Source organism: Chrysemys picta, chromosome 2 (genome assembly GCF_011386835.1).
Source record: "Chrysemys picta bellii isolate R12L10 chromosome 2, ASM1138683v2, whole genome shotgun sequence".
Taxonomy (NCBI): domain Eukaryota; kingdom Metazoa; phylum Chordata; order Testudines; family Emydidae; genus Chrysemys; species Chrysemys picta.
In genome coordinates this window covers 120,135,898-120,151,097 of record NC_088792.1, presented here as the reverse complement: position 1 = coordinate 120,151,097, position 15,200 = coordinate 120,135,898, and the positions used below count along the sequence as shown (strand labels likewise).

General features: G+C 42.7%; 1 protein-coding gene across 2 annotated transcripts in view; it reads right to left on the bottom strand.

The window, feature by feature from the left end:
* AHRR (aryl hydrocarbon receptor repressor) overlaps window positions 1-15,200 on the bottom strand; it is a 134,337-nt gene that overhangs the window by 38,817 nt on the left and 80,320 nt on the right. For both annotated transcript variants that reach the window (XM_065584115.1, XM_005296530.5), the window contains one exon: window positions 11,486-11,583. In XM_065584115.1, coding sequence (XP_065440187.1) covers window positions 11,486-11,583 — 98 coding nt within the window. The remainder of the gene's footprint in view (window positions 1-11,485; window positions 11,584-15,200) is intronic.

Sequence of the window (15,200 nt, the reverse complement as noted above, 5' to 3'; positions counted from 1 at the left end):
TCTATCGCCCCACCACAGTTAGGGAATCCCATTGCAGCAAAGCCATCCACTATGACCTGCACGTTTCCCAGAGTCACTACCTTTGGTAGCAGCAGCTCAATGATTGCTTTGGCTACTTGCATCACAGCAGCCCCCGCAGTAGATTTGCCCACTCCAAATTGATTCCCGACTGACCGGTAGCTGTCTGCAAGCTTCCACAGGGCTATCGCCACTCGCTTCTCAACTGTGAGAGCTGCTCTCATCTTGGTATTCTGGCGCTTCAGGGCAGGGGAAAGCAAGTCACAAAGTTCCATGAAAGTGCCCTTATGCATGCGAAAGTTTCGCAGCCACTGGGAATCGTCCCACACCTGCAACACTATGCGGTCCCACCAGTCTGTGCTTGTTTCCCGGGCCCAGAATCGGCACTCCACAGCTATAACCTGCCCCATTAACAGCATGATCTCCAAAGCGCCGGGGCTTCCATGGAATTCCATGTCCATGTCCTCATCACTCTTGTCGCCGCGCTGCCGTAGCCTACTCCTCGTTGCCTGGTTTTGCAGGTTCTGGTTCAGCATAAACTGCACGATAACGCACGAGGTGTTTACAATGTTCATGACTGCTGTCTTGAGCTGAGCGAGCTCCATGCTTGCCGTGGTATGGCGTCTGCACTGTTCACCCAGGAAAAAGGCGCAAAACGGTTGTCTGCCATTGCTTTCCAGGAGGGAGGGGAAGATATACCCAGAACCACCCGCGACAATGTTTTTGGCCCCATCAGGCATTGGGATCTCAACCCAGAATTCCAATGGGATAGCTACCCACAGTGCAATGCTCCAGAAATCAACACTAGCCCCGGTACATGGACGCACACCGTCGAATTAATGTGCTTAGTGTGGCTGCATACATTCGACTTTATACAATCTGTTTTCAAAAACCAGTTTCTGTAAAATCGGAATAATCCTGTAGTGTAGACATACCCTAAGACACCAACTCTGAGCCCATGTGCAACACTGAGGGCTGGGGAGAGACTAGAGCAGGTTGGAATTTTTTTTGATAAGTCATTTTTCTTCAGACAAGGCAGATTTGTCAAAACCAAAGCAGGAAAGGGTTGATTTCTATTAGTTTTCTCATTTCAAAAACTGTTGGAAAAAAGTTTCAAAATTGTCAGAATGTCTCTTTTCTACATTTTCAATATGAAAAGTTCTGTTTTTTCAGTTTGAAATGATTTTTTCATTTAGAATTTGACACTAGGTATAATAAAAATTAATTTGAAAAGGTTAAAATTGGAATGAAACATTTTGATTGACCCAAACTGAATTTTTTTTTTGATTGTCGGTTCATGACGTTTTTTTGAGATTTTGAATGTTCATACTGGAATGGAACAGGAAAATTTTTCAAAATTATTCGTGGAATGGGAAAACAGTTTCCTGCCAAGCTCTGGTAGAGACTCAATACATTCACATTACTTTTAATATATATATATATATATATATATTTTAATTTACTAGATTTCCCGTGGACTGTGTCCTTTTAAAGATGGACATATTCCTAACATATTCCTACTTACGAAGTGTGACAAAGTTCCTCCTCTATCTTGGTGGGTCCTGCGCTTTTTGGCAGATTTTCTTTCCGCAGAGATTCACCATGTGGGTTGGGGAACAGCCCAGAGACCTTCCCCTCTGGAAGAACCCACAGTCCAGGTCAATTGGGAGGTTTGGGGGGAACCCGGGCCTGCCCTCTACTCCGGGTTCCAGCCCAGGGCCCTGTGGACTGCAGCTGTCTATAGTGCCTCCTGTAACAGCTGCATGACAGCTACAACTCCCTGGGCTACTTCCCCATGGCCTCCTCCTAACACCTTCCTTATTCTCACCACAGGACCTTCTTCCTGGTGTCTGATAACGCTTGGGCTCCTCAGTCCTCCAGCAGCACATCCTCTCACTCTCACTCTCACCTCCTTGCGCCTCTTGCTCCCAGCTCCTCACACTCGCACCACAAACTGAAGTGAGCTCCTTTTTAAAACCCAGGTGCCCTGATTAGCCTGCCTTAATTGATTCTAGCAGCTTCTTCTTAATTGGCTCCAGGTGTCCTAACAGAGGCGTAGCGAGCGCCCTCCGTACCCTCCGACCGGAGGGGGCCCCGCAAGGAAGGGGGCCCCTAAAAGTGGCAAAAAAAATTTAAGGTATAACTAGGTAAGTGACATTTATTGACGCTATTGCACAATCCATGTCGGTTTTACTGACAAAACCGTGAAGTCATTATGATACATCATAATGCTATTGGCTACATCAGTTGTCTGTCGGTCAGTTTCGAATTTTAGTTGGACCCATTCAAAGAATGTGTATTTGCGTTCATAATGGCGGTCGGCGGATAAATGTTATTAATTTAGTTGTTTAATTTTTTATCGTTTGAAATGATTTGTTTCCAACGCAGAAGTCTGCTTTGTCATGTCTAAGAGAACGTATAAGAGCAGAGCTAGTAAACGAAAGGCAGCAAAAGATGCCGAGAAGGAACTTGAGAAAATTCCAAAGTTGTCAACGTATTTTGCACTGCAATCCAACGTACAGGTACAGGCACATGAAACGGACAGCGCTAGCAGCGACGAATCGTATCCAGAAGTATCCAGAAGTGCTTCAAGTGAGGTCGAAGGTGAAGCCAGTTGTTCTACCGAACAAACTGTGACAGATATTCCAGCTGCTGCCAGGAAAGAAGTACCTGAATCTGAACCACTGACTGATGATCCAGGAGATTGGCCGTCTATAATATCGGACAGGCAAGTGTGTGACATTGTTGCACGTGGCCCACCGCAGCAGAATGAAAGTTACGAATTTCCATTTAACGAGGAAAGACAGAGGTTCACAAGTACTCATTTCTATCGAACCACGGCAAATGGCGAGAAAATAAGACGTTCATGGTTAATGTACTCAGTTCAGACAGATGCCATTTTTTGTTTTTGTTGTAAATTATTTGGCACTGGCGACATACCGCTACATCGTGGAACATCTGCTTGGAAAGCACTGTCAAAAAGACTTCAGCAGCATGAAACAGGCAAAGGTCATCAAGACTCTATGGTGAAATGGTTTGACCTTCGGTCAGGCATAGTAAACCGTACATCTATTGACCAACTCGAATTGCAGGCTTTTCTGAAAGAAAGATTTCTGGAGAAATGTTGTCAAACGCATGGTTGATGTCATTATTTTCTTGTCCGAAAGAAACTTGGCATTTCGAGGAAGTAATGAAAAGCTCGGCGATCCTTCGAATGGCAACTTTTTGGGACTGTTTGAATTGCTTGCAAAGTATGATACTGTCCTCAGCGAACTTTTACAGAGGATTAAGAAGGCAGAGACACATGTTCAGTACCTCAGTCCACAGATCCAAAACGAGCTGATTCAACTTGTTGCCAGTAACGTTCAAGAGGCCAACATAGCGCAGCTTAAAAAACCAAAATATTATTCAGTTATTTTGGACTGTACTCCCGACGTGCCACATGAAGAACAGATGTCTGTGGTGTTACGCTTTGTTGAATGCAACGGTGAAGATGGTGTCAATATTCGTGAAGCGTTTGTTGGTTTTCTTAATGTTCATGATACAACTGGCGAGGGCTTATTGGAAGCATTTCTTGAAAAGGCAAACAACTTAGGAATAGACATTGCTGACATGAGAGGCCAAGCTTATGATAACGGCGCAAATATGAGAGGAAAGAATAAAGGAGTTCAAGCCCGCATGCTAGAAATAAATGACCGTGCCTTGGATGTACCATGTGGAGCTCACACTTGGAATCTTGTAATCTCAGACGCGGCAAAGTCATCGAAATATGCCGTTGACTTTTTCGGTCTGATTAACAGAATATACGTTATCTTTTCTTCTTCACCTTCACGTTGGGATATACTTCAAGAACATATGCCAATATCTGTTAAAGAGTTATCGGACACTCGTTGGGAGTCGAGAATTGATGCTATGAAGCCATTGCGTTATCACCTTGAAGAATTGTGCAATGTTTTGTCATCTTTGCGAGAATATGCGCTCGAAAAGAAAGATGGCAATACAGCAACAGAAGCCGGTGTGCTTTTAGACCATGTTACTAAGTGGCCTTTTGTTCTGACTGTGTACACGTGGTACGATATACTATTTCACGTCAATAAAACCAGCAAATTAATTCAGTCACCAGATGTGTCAATTGACGTACTGCAGGCAGAAGTCGGTGCTACAAAGAAGTTTTTGGAAGACTATCGAAATACAGGATATATCTCTGTGGTCACAAATACATGTGAAATAGCAGAGCAAGCATATGGGTATTGAGCAGGTGTTTCCAGAAACCAGGGTGCGACGTAAGAAGAGAATGTTTGATTATGAATGTGCTGATGATTCGAGTCATCTTTCTGCCGAAGAAAAATTCAAATCGCAGTTCTTTCTTGTTCTCACTGATCAGGCCATATCTTCTGTTTCGTCGCGATTTGACCAACTCGTGGAGTGGTATAAGCAGGGCCGGCTCTGGCTTTTTTGCCGCCCTAGGCAAAAAAGCGACCCGCCGCGCCGCCCCCCCTCCCCGCGCAGCAGGGGTGGGCACCGAGCCCGGCTGCAGGCCCGCAATCCCCGACCGGGCCGAAGCGCCGGGGGGAGGGCGGCGAGCCCGCCGCGGCTCCGCTCTCCCCGGCAGCCAGAGCGCCGGGAGCAGGGCGGAGAGCCCGACCCAGGCTCCACTCTCCCCGGCGCCCAGAGCGCCGGGGGGAGTGTGGAGAGCCCCCAGCGGCCAGAGCGCCGGGAGCAGGGCAGAGAGCCCCCGGCGGTCAGAGCGCCGGGAGGAGGGCGGAGAGCCTGGCCGGGGTTCTCAGCTCTCCCTGGCGGCCAGAGCACCGGGAGCAGGGCGGAGAGCCCAGCCGCGGCTCTCCGCTCTCCCCGGCGGCCAGAGCACCGGGAGCAGGACGGAGAGCCCGGCCGGGGCTCCACTCTCCCCGGCGGCCAGAGCGCCAGGGGGAGGGCGGAGAGCCCCCGGTGGCCAGAGCGCCGGGAGCAGGGCGGAGAGCCCCCGGCGGCCAGAGCGCTGGGGGGATGGCGGCGAGCCTGGCCAGGGCTCTCCGCTCTCCCCGGCGGCCAGAGTGCTGGGGGGAGGGCGGCAAGCCCGCTGCGGCTCCACTCTCGGGCCAGAGCGCCCCGCCGCGCCGCCCTCCTCCAGGCGCCGCCCCAAGCACATGCTTGGTGGGCTGGTGCCTGGAGCCGGCCCTGGGTATAAGTTGTTTGGATTTCTGTACAACGCTAACAGCCTGAAGCAGTGTCACAGAGAAAATGAACTGGAGAATCACAGCAAAAATTTTGAAAGAAAAATGGGAGACATTGATGCCAACGAACTCATAATGGAATTGAATCGTTTTATTTATGTCATCGAGAAAGCGAGAGGACTTGTCACGGCAAACAATTTTTTAACGTACATATACAAGAACAGCCTTTAGGAGATATATCCGAATCTTTGCATTTGCATCAGAATTCTTCTGACCACACCAGTTACAGTCGCTGGTGCTGAAAGGAGCTTCAGCAGAATGAAACTGATCAAGAATATCCTGCGCTCAACCATGACAGATGACAGGCTTTCTGCGCTTGCAGTTATCTCAATCGAAAACAAGATTGCCAGATCTCTGGACTATGACGCATTGATTAACCAATTTGTGGAGAACAAGGCTCGAAAGAAGCACTTTGCGTAAATACGGAATACATGTACACTGTAGGCCTATGTATACATAATATGAACCCTGTATATTGTATAAAATAAATGCCGCATTCCAGTTTCTGCATTGTAAGGGGCCCCGCCCAGACATATGTTCGAAGGGGGCCATGTTCTTTGTTGCTACAGCCCTGTGGCCTAATTAGCCTGCCTGCCTTAACTGGTTCTAGCAGGTTCCTGATTACTCTAGTGCAGCCCTTGCTCTGGTCACTCAGGGAACAGAAAACTACTCATCCAGTGACCAGTATATTTGCCTTCTACCAGACTCCTGTACCCCACTGGTCTGGGTCTGTCACAGAAGACAACGGAAGGGAGCAGAAACACTGAAAAGATCTCCTGTATTCTGCCTGCCGCTAACTGGAAATGACAAGCAGTGCTGAACAGGCACAGAAAGTAAATGTATGCGTGCAACAGAAGATAGTGAGTCTCTCCTGACCCCAATCTATAGGTGTCCTTTATAGCTATATTCTCCATAAATCATCCCAAATGACTGAAGCCAGCTCAGATTATGTCGTCTGTGGAGGAAGTGTACAGTTCACAATCAAAGGCAACTGAAGACAAACGAACTAATACTGGGAGAATTTTTAAAAGTGGCATTAACTTAAAAACCACAAACATAGTCTATGAAAACTTTATACAAAGACACTATTTTGAAAATGTTCTGATCATCACCACACCACATTTGAGAACAATACAATACAAAGGTGAAGTAGTGAGCTTAGTGCAGGATTTGTTCTAGTGAGAGTATGCTCTCCTAAGACTGAATTGTCAGGAGATGTCAACATTGGTTGGAGTTGAAAAGTGATTCGTGATCACAACAGATGGTAAACTTATCCGTGAGGGTTCCATCAAACTCTTAAGTGATTTCTGATGTTCCAAATCCCTTCCCCCACCACAACCCTAACCTAAGAATCCTCCATTTGTGTTTAACCCCTAATTCTTCTTTTATTTTAAGTTTGTATTTAAATAAAAAACAGGAAGACAAATTTCTTGCACTCAGACTAAAGTTCAAACTAAACTACTTTTTTCAAGATCAGAGTTTATTAAGTACTGATTACACAAAGTTTGAAAGGAGGAAATGGAATTACACTAACACTTTAAAAAAAATTACAGGAAACTGAGTAGGAAAAAGGTTTCCTGTGTTATTTCCTTATACAAAGTCTAGAACAGCACCAATGGGATGTTTTCTACTATATCATCCCAATTCATCTTGGAATGAAATTTGAACATATGTTAAATTAAGTTCTGATTCAGATTGTATTAGTAGACGCCACCTGGAAATGTCTCCTTGTGCTGTACCACATATTTATTCATCTTTCTTCAAAATAGATTGCAGAAATCCTATTATTCAGAGTCATTTTTCGAGTAATGCAATGCCTCTAATAATAAATTTCATGTGCCAGGAACCTAATCCTGGAGTCTTTACTCTGCCAAAAGAGCCCTTGACTTCAGTCAGAGTGTTGACTAAGGATTTCAAGACTGCGTCCAAAAGGCCTGATCCAACTCCCATTCAAGCTGATGGAAAGACTCATTGACTTCAGTGGGAGTTGGATCAGGCCCAAAGTACTTATCCACAAAAGTGTCTAATACTGTGATTTAGAGTTAAAAAACAGATTAAGGGTCTAATTTTTCAAACAGGGCCTCAATTTTTCAGGTCTATTTTGGTGCCTATACTTAAATTGTGCCAATATTTTTTGCACTGACAATGACCTACAGGCACAAATGCTGTTATAGCTAAATATCAAACAACCCAAAGGGCCCCACAAATCACCTTCTCAGATCTGAAACAGGCAGCATTTGTACCCCGCCAATGCAATTAAATGCTGGAGTAAAATGTGCTACAAAACATGGAGGCTCAGTTTGAAAATCTGGCCCTAAATAACTATAGATAAATAAGTTTAAAGGACTAAGGTGGGACTAGGCTTATTTACATCAGTTGAAGGTTATGGAGGGGGTGCCACTTGTACCCCTCTTTGGTCTGAAATAACCTTTATTTGTTGATCTTCAGGACTTTGGGGGAGGGGTCTATTGCTTAAGAAAATGTTGAGGAAGGGGTATGTTATTGTCAGGCTGCATTAGTTATTGCTGTCTATGGTTATTTGTGATTTTAAAATAATTGCTAAAGGTGCCTAGAGACTGATAGTTGCTAATTTTGTTTTATAAATATAAACAAATAAAGGTGGAATATGGTACTAATCAATATGAATGAAAGTGGCAGAATCGAGTCCTTACTATCTAATATGCAAAATTCAATCATTCATAATGGGTCTCTCCATCATTCGTGCAAATTACTGAGGTTCAACTGTATATTGCAAAACAATTTAAGGCTCGCTGAGACACACTAACAAGTTCCGAAGTATCAAGCAGTATGAGATTGCCTCACTCTGAAGTCTGCTATTAGCCATGTGTACTGAAAGCAAATGCCTCCTGGGCTGCTCTCCTCGGGTGGTAGAATAAATGTCTATAGAACTCCACCTGGTGTGGGCAGGGTTATCCCCCACATGCTCCAATAGAACGGAGTGAGTTACAGAACCGATGTGTGCAAACGTGCTAACCCAAAGGGTATTGGAATCATTGGAATGTCAGATATTTTTTAAAGAGATCCTGGATCACTTTAAAATATGCAGGGAAAAACAAGCCAAGGGATTCTGTTTTAATCAGTTGTGCCCATATATTCAGCCTTCTGGAGTATGATTCCAAACTACACCTGGAAGATCACTGCCTTTCTGTTCCCTCTAAATGGTATGGACTTTTTTAGTGGGAATAGTAACCAAATCTGCCAGTGATGTCTTATTATTGGGCCCAATGTAATAAGGAAGGAAACTATAACACTGCCCTGGAAACGGCTAACTTCCACCTTCTGAGACAGAAGGGATACAGTGGATGGGGTATGTCAGAGCAATGGGCAAACTGACAATGTCATTAAATAATAAATACCAAGACTGTGTGGTGACCGGGCAGCCTTAGAGCAACAATATGAGTTAAAAGGAGTTAAAACTGTTAAACTGCACTGACTTAGAAAACTTTTTGGAAGTTGAAAGTTAAACCTCATTACAGGATGCAAGCCACTTGGGTTGCAAAGCTAAGAGAATAGAGAAGGTCATACGAATGGGCTACACAAGAAAAAAAACCACCAAGCCTTTTTAATAAAATGGACTTTAACTTTAGTCAGAAGGGGTTTGTTTTCTCTTCTCTTCTGGGGAATGTAGAAAGGAGGGGAGACAGGATAATAGGTGGAGCTAAGAGTAAAAACATTGGGAGAAGTGAATAATTCAAATACCCTGCAGAGGGTAAAAAGTAGCATGGGTGAAAAGAAGAGATTATGACAAACACAATTACTGGTAAGTAATTGTCTCTTTCCAGTGCCTACACACTATAAATTCACACTGAAATCCTACACAAGGCTTGATCCTGAGAAATGCTGAGCATCTACAACTCCCTTTTGAATTTAATGGGAATTGTAGCCTCTCAGCACCTCTAAGGATCAGGCTCACAGTATGTATATTTAAGAAGAAAGTGGAAGAACCTCAAACAGTAATTTGTAGAGCTTTGGCCATGTCAGCCTCTGCTAATGAAGGAGCCTTCCCCACATTGTCTAACAAGAGAATTAAAAGCCCATTAGACCCTCTGGGCTAGTTGACCTTCCTCTTTAAAATACACTTCTGTGAGTCATTCCATCATCGATCCATCACTTAACAGAATAGTCTATTTAGAAAGCATGATAAATATCTTTTTAAAATACTACATGAAATGTAGACCTTCATTGTATAATATATCTTTAAACTGTACTGTGTATGTTTGAGTTAGCTCGGAAGCAACTCAAGGCAGCGACCAGACCTTTTTATATGTGTACCACACCAAGTACACAACTGGTACTCAAAATAAAATAATCAGGCTTATATGAATCCAGGAACCAACCATGAGAGTTTGTACAGTGAAAGGTGTTTGCATGACAAGGAAAGTGTAAGGACTTCTTGACATGCCGAGAGGATCTTACAACAGCAGATAAAATGGCCTTATTCACGTGACTGTCCATAATACACAGTAGCTTTTCCCACAGAGCACCAATGAAGGAGCCTACTTAGTTAAAACTCCTTTGTCCACTACAGCTAATGTGAATTTGGGTCAACAACAAAACCCACAATTCATTGTATCCCAACCATACTGAAAGAGCATCTAAGCTAAAATCAGTCTCCAGAGGAATTCCACACATGTTCTCAACAGATCATTAATGCCTTGAGCAAAGTTAGTCTCAGCAGTTGGAGTGTGTCTGAAGTCAGACAGAAATATATTATATACATCAGTACTCTCTAAGTGTTCCTGTAGCGAAATGGTTGCCATTCAAGACCTGTAACAATTATATCTTACATGTATATGGCACTTATCACCTTAAAAATCCCAAACACAAATTAAATACAGTGGGAACCCTTAAAAATTAGACACTTACTGCTTTTGCTATTATTTATATTGACTGTATTCCTTATACATTTAGAATGGGGAACTATTGCAAATAACATTTACTTATAATCAAATGGCAGGTTTTTTTAAGGGCACTATGTGTATACAGGCATTGCTTCACCTACCTGTGAAATGTAGCCAACTCTGGGGCAGACCTTAGAGGCTATTTAACAATGCATAGCAGCGCTACTTTTAAAGAAATTAGTGGGCTTGATTCTCAGTTACAGTAAGGCCCCTTTATGCCACTATGGCAACAGAGGATTTTTAAGGAGATGAAAATAGTTCTGGAAGAACAACATGTTCAGAGATCTTCCCTGATAATGCAGAGCTGGTGTAAGGGTGCTGCACCAGCCCTACACCTAGCCTTTGTCAGAGGCAGAGTGGCGGTCTATCCGGCGTGTACTGTGGCTATTCTCTGCTTTCTAGTGCCTACATTGTCACATGACCAGGAGATGGGCAGTTGTCCCTAGTGGTTGTAGCAGGAGTCAGGCCTAATGGTCCAAACAAGCATCAGGCCTAGTGGTTAGAACAGGAGTTGGTAGTCAGGAATTGGAGCCCAGGGATTCAGAGGCCAGGTGCTAAAGCCCAGGGTCAGAGCCGCTGTCAGAGGTCAGGAATTGGAACCAAGGATCAGAATTGGGCTACCTGGAGTGACACAATGCAGGGGCAGGGCTGGGAACAAGGCAGGAGCTATCACAGCCACAGGCACATGCTTTGAGCAGCTAGTGAACTGCTGCTGCTGGCCTTAAGAGTCTGTCTGCTGTCTCTTCCAACCAATCAGGCAGCCTATAACAGGCCAGCTGCACTTGTTAGGTTGCCTGAAGACTGGCTCTACAGGGCCTGCTCCCAGAGTGACTCTGCTGCAGGCCCTGACTCCTGACACGTGGGAAGCCATGGAAAGCTGTTTAAATTAGAGTAGCTCTTAGGCTGCTCTAACTCACAACAGAGATCAAGCAAGTCCCTGCATAGTCTCTCAGGTGTGCACACAGGTAGCTAAAATCAATCTCCACCACCATCCCATGCCTGCTGTAAGTGAGAATCAGGCCCTCATATTTAATTGAAACTACCAGGAAATTTAGTTGGAATTTGACTAAGACTCCATAGCTGAAGCAGTTTTTGCAAGAATAAAGGTAACTGGATCTTTCGTGTCCACAAGAGTTCTGGACCTGGGTTTTGCATCCCATTCAAAAGTGGACACTTCAAGTAATATAAAGTCTAACACAATGCAGGGCCATTTGTTCAATAATGGCTCGGGCTAAATAACCTTTAATAAATCACCAATATCACTAAGTTGCATGTGTTATCTTAGAACTAGAAATGATAGCATTTATGACTCACTTCTAGTAGAAGTCCACCTTCTGGTATGGCAGTCTCACTGGATAGATGGTCTTTTATTGTGTGACCAACTTGCTTCCTAAAGTGCTTTTCTTGAATGGCTGTTGAAAAAAGTAATTAACAATATATAAATATTACTGATGAGGGCTTTTAGTTATTGAAAACGTACTGTTGGTCCTAGAGAGAGAAACACATATTTCACAGCTCAGATGTTTTTATATAAAGTTCTTTCCTTGCTTGTCATTATACCTATCATGTTATTTTACTGGTTATGTTTTTTCCATTATTATACTCTACATATAAAAAACAACAACAAAACCATAGGAAAGCAGCAGAGAAGACAATTGACGTGTTGCCATGCTGCTTTGTTTACAAAAGAATACATGTTATGAAAATTCTAACTAATGGCAACACTGTTCAGAAGATTGTCAGAGTGGATACAGGACATGAATGAGTTTTCTTATTTTCTATTTTGACCTCTTGTTAGGCATGAAATGATCTTGGCCTCCCACTTCTATAAATTTGAGATTAGTTCTAAGACTCAAGTGTATATTCTTGAAATGCCTTTTTTTCAAATGTGAAGTCAAAGTTTGTTTTTTTAGCATGGAAAGCATGAAAACTTTGGATTAAAATTGCAAATTTTTCTCTGGTAGTACCAAGAGTCCTGACGGAAACGAAGGCAGATGACTTTGGCTGACTGCTTTTCCTATGTATGGGCTATAAATATTGGTTCTGAAATATCTTTAGATAATCATATTTAACTCTCTTCCAGAATAAATATGAAGTTGAATCCCTGAAAGAGTGATGATTTCAGATCCTCTCTCATTTTTGAGGATAATGAAAGAATCACCCAGAAGACAGAGTTGATTATACACATCATCTGCTAGGTGAGTATCTGGATCATTGAGGGAGTATGGAGTGTGAAACAAACCTTGTGATTCTGTCAATAAATAATGAAGCTAAAGATTCAGCTTCATTATTGCTGCTGGGCTTTTAGTTATTTGACCTGGATCATCTTGAAACAGTTATGATGGCTAATTGAGATGAGACATTCACTACTGTTCAAATATACTAATCTAACATATTCGATCTATAGAAATACAGTTCTTACTTGGTTTTGCTCTGTTGATATGAAGGGACAGTGAGAAGGGTCTGCCATTAAGTGGCCCCAGGGAAGTTGGTACATACAGGCTACTCCAAATGTCATCCCATAGGTGCTGGAACTAGGGGTGCTGGGGGTGCTGCTGCATCCTCTGACTTGAAGTGGTTTCCATTATATACAGGGTTTACAGTTTGGTTCAATGACTCTCAGAACCCCCACTGTACAAATTGTTCCAGCACCCCTGCATCAGCCTGGAGTAACAGCCACAGGTTAATAACCCCAAAATAGGGATGAAACAATCTGAAATAATTCATTCCACATAGGAATATATATTTAAAAAGTCTGGAATGTTACTTGGCTCTTTGCTAAATGTAGTGATGACAACTGGATGCAATTTTTGAATAAGAGCCCAGAGTAAAAATGGAATAAAAATGTTCATGGATTTAACAGTATTAGTTGAAAATGACAAAGGGCGTGGTCCAAAGTCTATTGGAGTGATTTCTCCTTATTTCATAGGCTTTAGATCAGGTTCTTATTAACTTGAGATTCTATAAAGGGTCAAGAGCCACGTTATCTTTTCAGATCATATGATGGCAACACAGATACCACAGTTCTGGAAGTTACTCAATAAATTTGAATTGGTTTTTACTTCAGATAGTGAACATTTACTGCTAGTGATACTGTGGACTCATATTTCCTAAATTGTAATCTCAAGTATAGATAATAAATTCCTCACCTGAGTTGTGGAAAACACACTAGGATATCCCAAAACTACATGAAACAGGACTAAGAGTGGGTTTCCATGCAAATTTTTCCAGCCACCATGATTTCATGTTTTCAACCCTGCAAGCCATTCTGCAAAATGGATGTGAAACTTCTGTGGAAAGGTGCACATTTTTAGGGGATGGGTTTTGTAGTTTGTCTTGGTTTAAATGTGAGGTTTATTGGGAAAGGTCACATGATGTATCTTTTGCATGTCCCTGCTCAACTGAGCTTGCTCCTAGGATTAGTAAGGTCAGTCGTAATGCCATTTGCAGCTGGGTATTACAGAGAGGGTGTAACTGCAATTTCTGAAAGCAGAGCCCCCATCCTATTGCTCCCCTAACCCCCAAAAGTACATTTTTATAATTCTCTACACAGAGGCTCATTATCTTTGTGTAGGTTAAAGGACAAACAGGGAGTGGCAAGAGGAAATTAAGATTTATTTTTATGAGTTCTTTTGGCTTTGTCAAACATTCCAGTGGGGCTAACTCAATCTTTAAGAGGAAAGCATTATTTTATTTTATTTCATCGAGCAGGCTAGGGTTCCCTGCCTGTTTGTTAGCCTTCAGGCTGACACAAACATAGCAGCAGAGGCACAAGAGATGTTTGTTCCACAGTCCATCTAGTACTAATTCCATTTCCAAATAGGAAGTATTATACTGTACTGTCATTTCACCTGCTAGAAGTTCCTGTATGTTCAGCCACACCCCACTGTTTCATAACACATTGTACACATTGCCCCAAAATGTGAACAGACCCATAGCAGAAGGCAAGGCAGCCCTCCTTGTGCCAAGAAGCAGAATGCGTTTCTCAGAAGCAGAAAAATTGTAACCTGTGCGTGGATCAGCATCGCTTCCTCATCACTATATACTCCCCCTGAGGGTTGAAGACACTGCATTAAAATTAAATATGAATATAAAATTTTTAAGTGGAACCAACCCATCAAGGAAGCAGGGATCAGTCACTAATGCACAAAGAGCTCAGAAGAGAGGCTGATGTTGATGAGAGTGTGTCATTGATGAAGGCAGCAAACATGGAGACTCAGTGAGGAAGAGCAGGACATATTACAGAGTGTAGAGGAGAAACTGAAAAATATTACCCCATTGGGGGTAACAGGCGAACACAAGCAACAATTAACCTCTGTTTTAGAGTCCTGCTGATGCCCTATCACTGACTAGAGACATGCAATTTTTTTGGACAAACTTTTCATCGAAAAATGCATTTTGGGGGGTCTGAAAGTATTTACCCAAATTGGGTCAATTTGATGAATACTTTCAGTTGAGAACATTTTTTCAAAAAAGAGTCAACATATTTTGTTTTGACCATTTTGAAACATTTTGTTTTGACTTTCATTAGAAACAGTATTTCGGTTTCAAATTTGGCCCCAGAGTAAAACAAACAAACAAAAATCCCCCACACAACAAAGAAGGGTGAAAACACCTGAAACAGCCAAATCAAAATGAAAAAAATGGTTTTATTGACTTGAAACTGATAGGAAAAAAATAATAATTTTGTTTCAGTTCAACTTGAAATGTTCGGGTGGATTCAGTTGAGATTTTTCAAGTTGATTAAAAATTTTCCAAAAAAAATTGTTTCTGTTCATATCAAAGCAGAGGGTATTTATTTTTCAGTTAAGCCTCTGAACCAAAAAACCCATTACTAACTCAGCTCTCCCAGTGACTGAGTAGTAAGAATTAAACAGGAGTCACTAGAAAGAAAGCAGCAAGTGATCCTGATTGGTGATTTGATAGTGAGGAATCTTGTTCTGAGACACGTGTGGCCAAATTTGAAAATTAAATAGAATGCTGCCTCCATGGGTACAGGACACATGATATAACAAAAAGGATAAAAGAG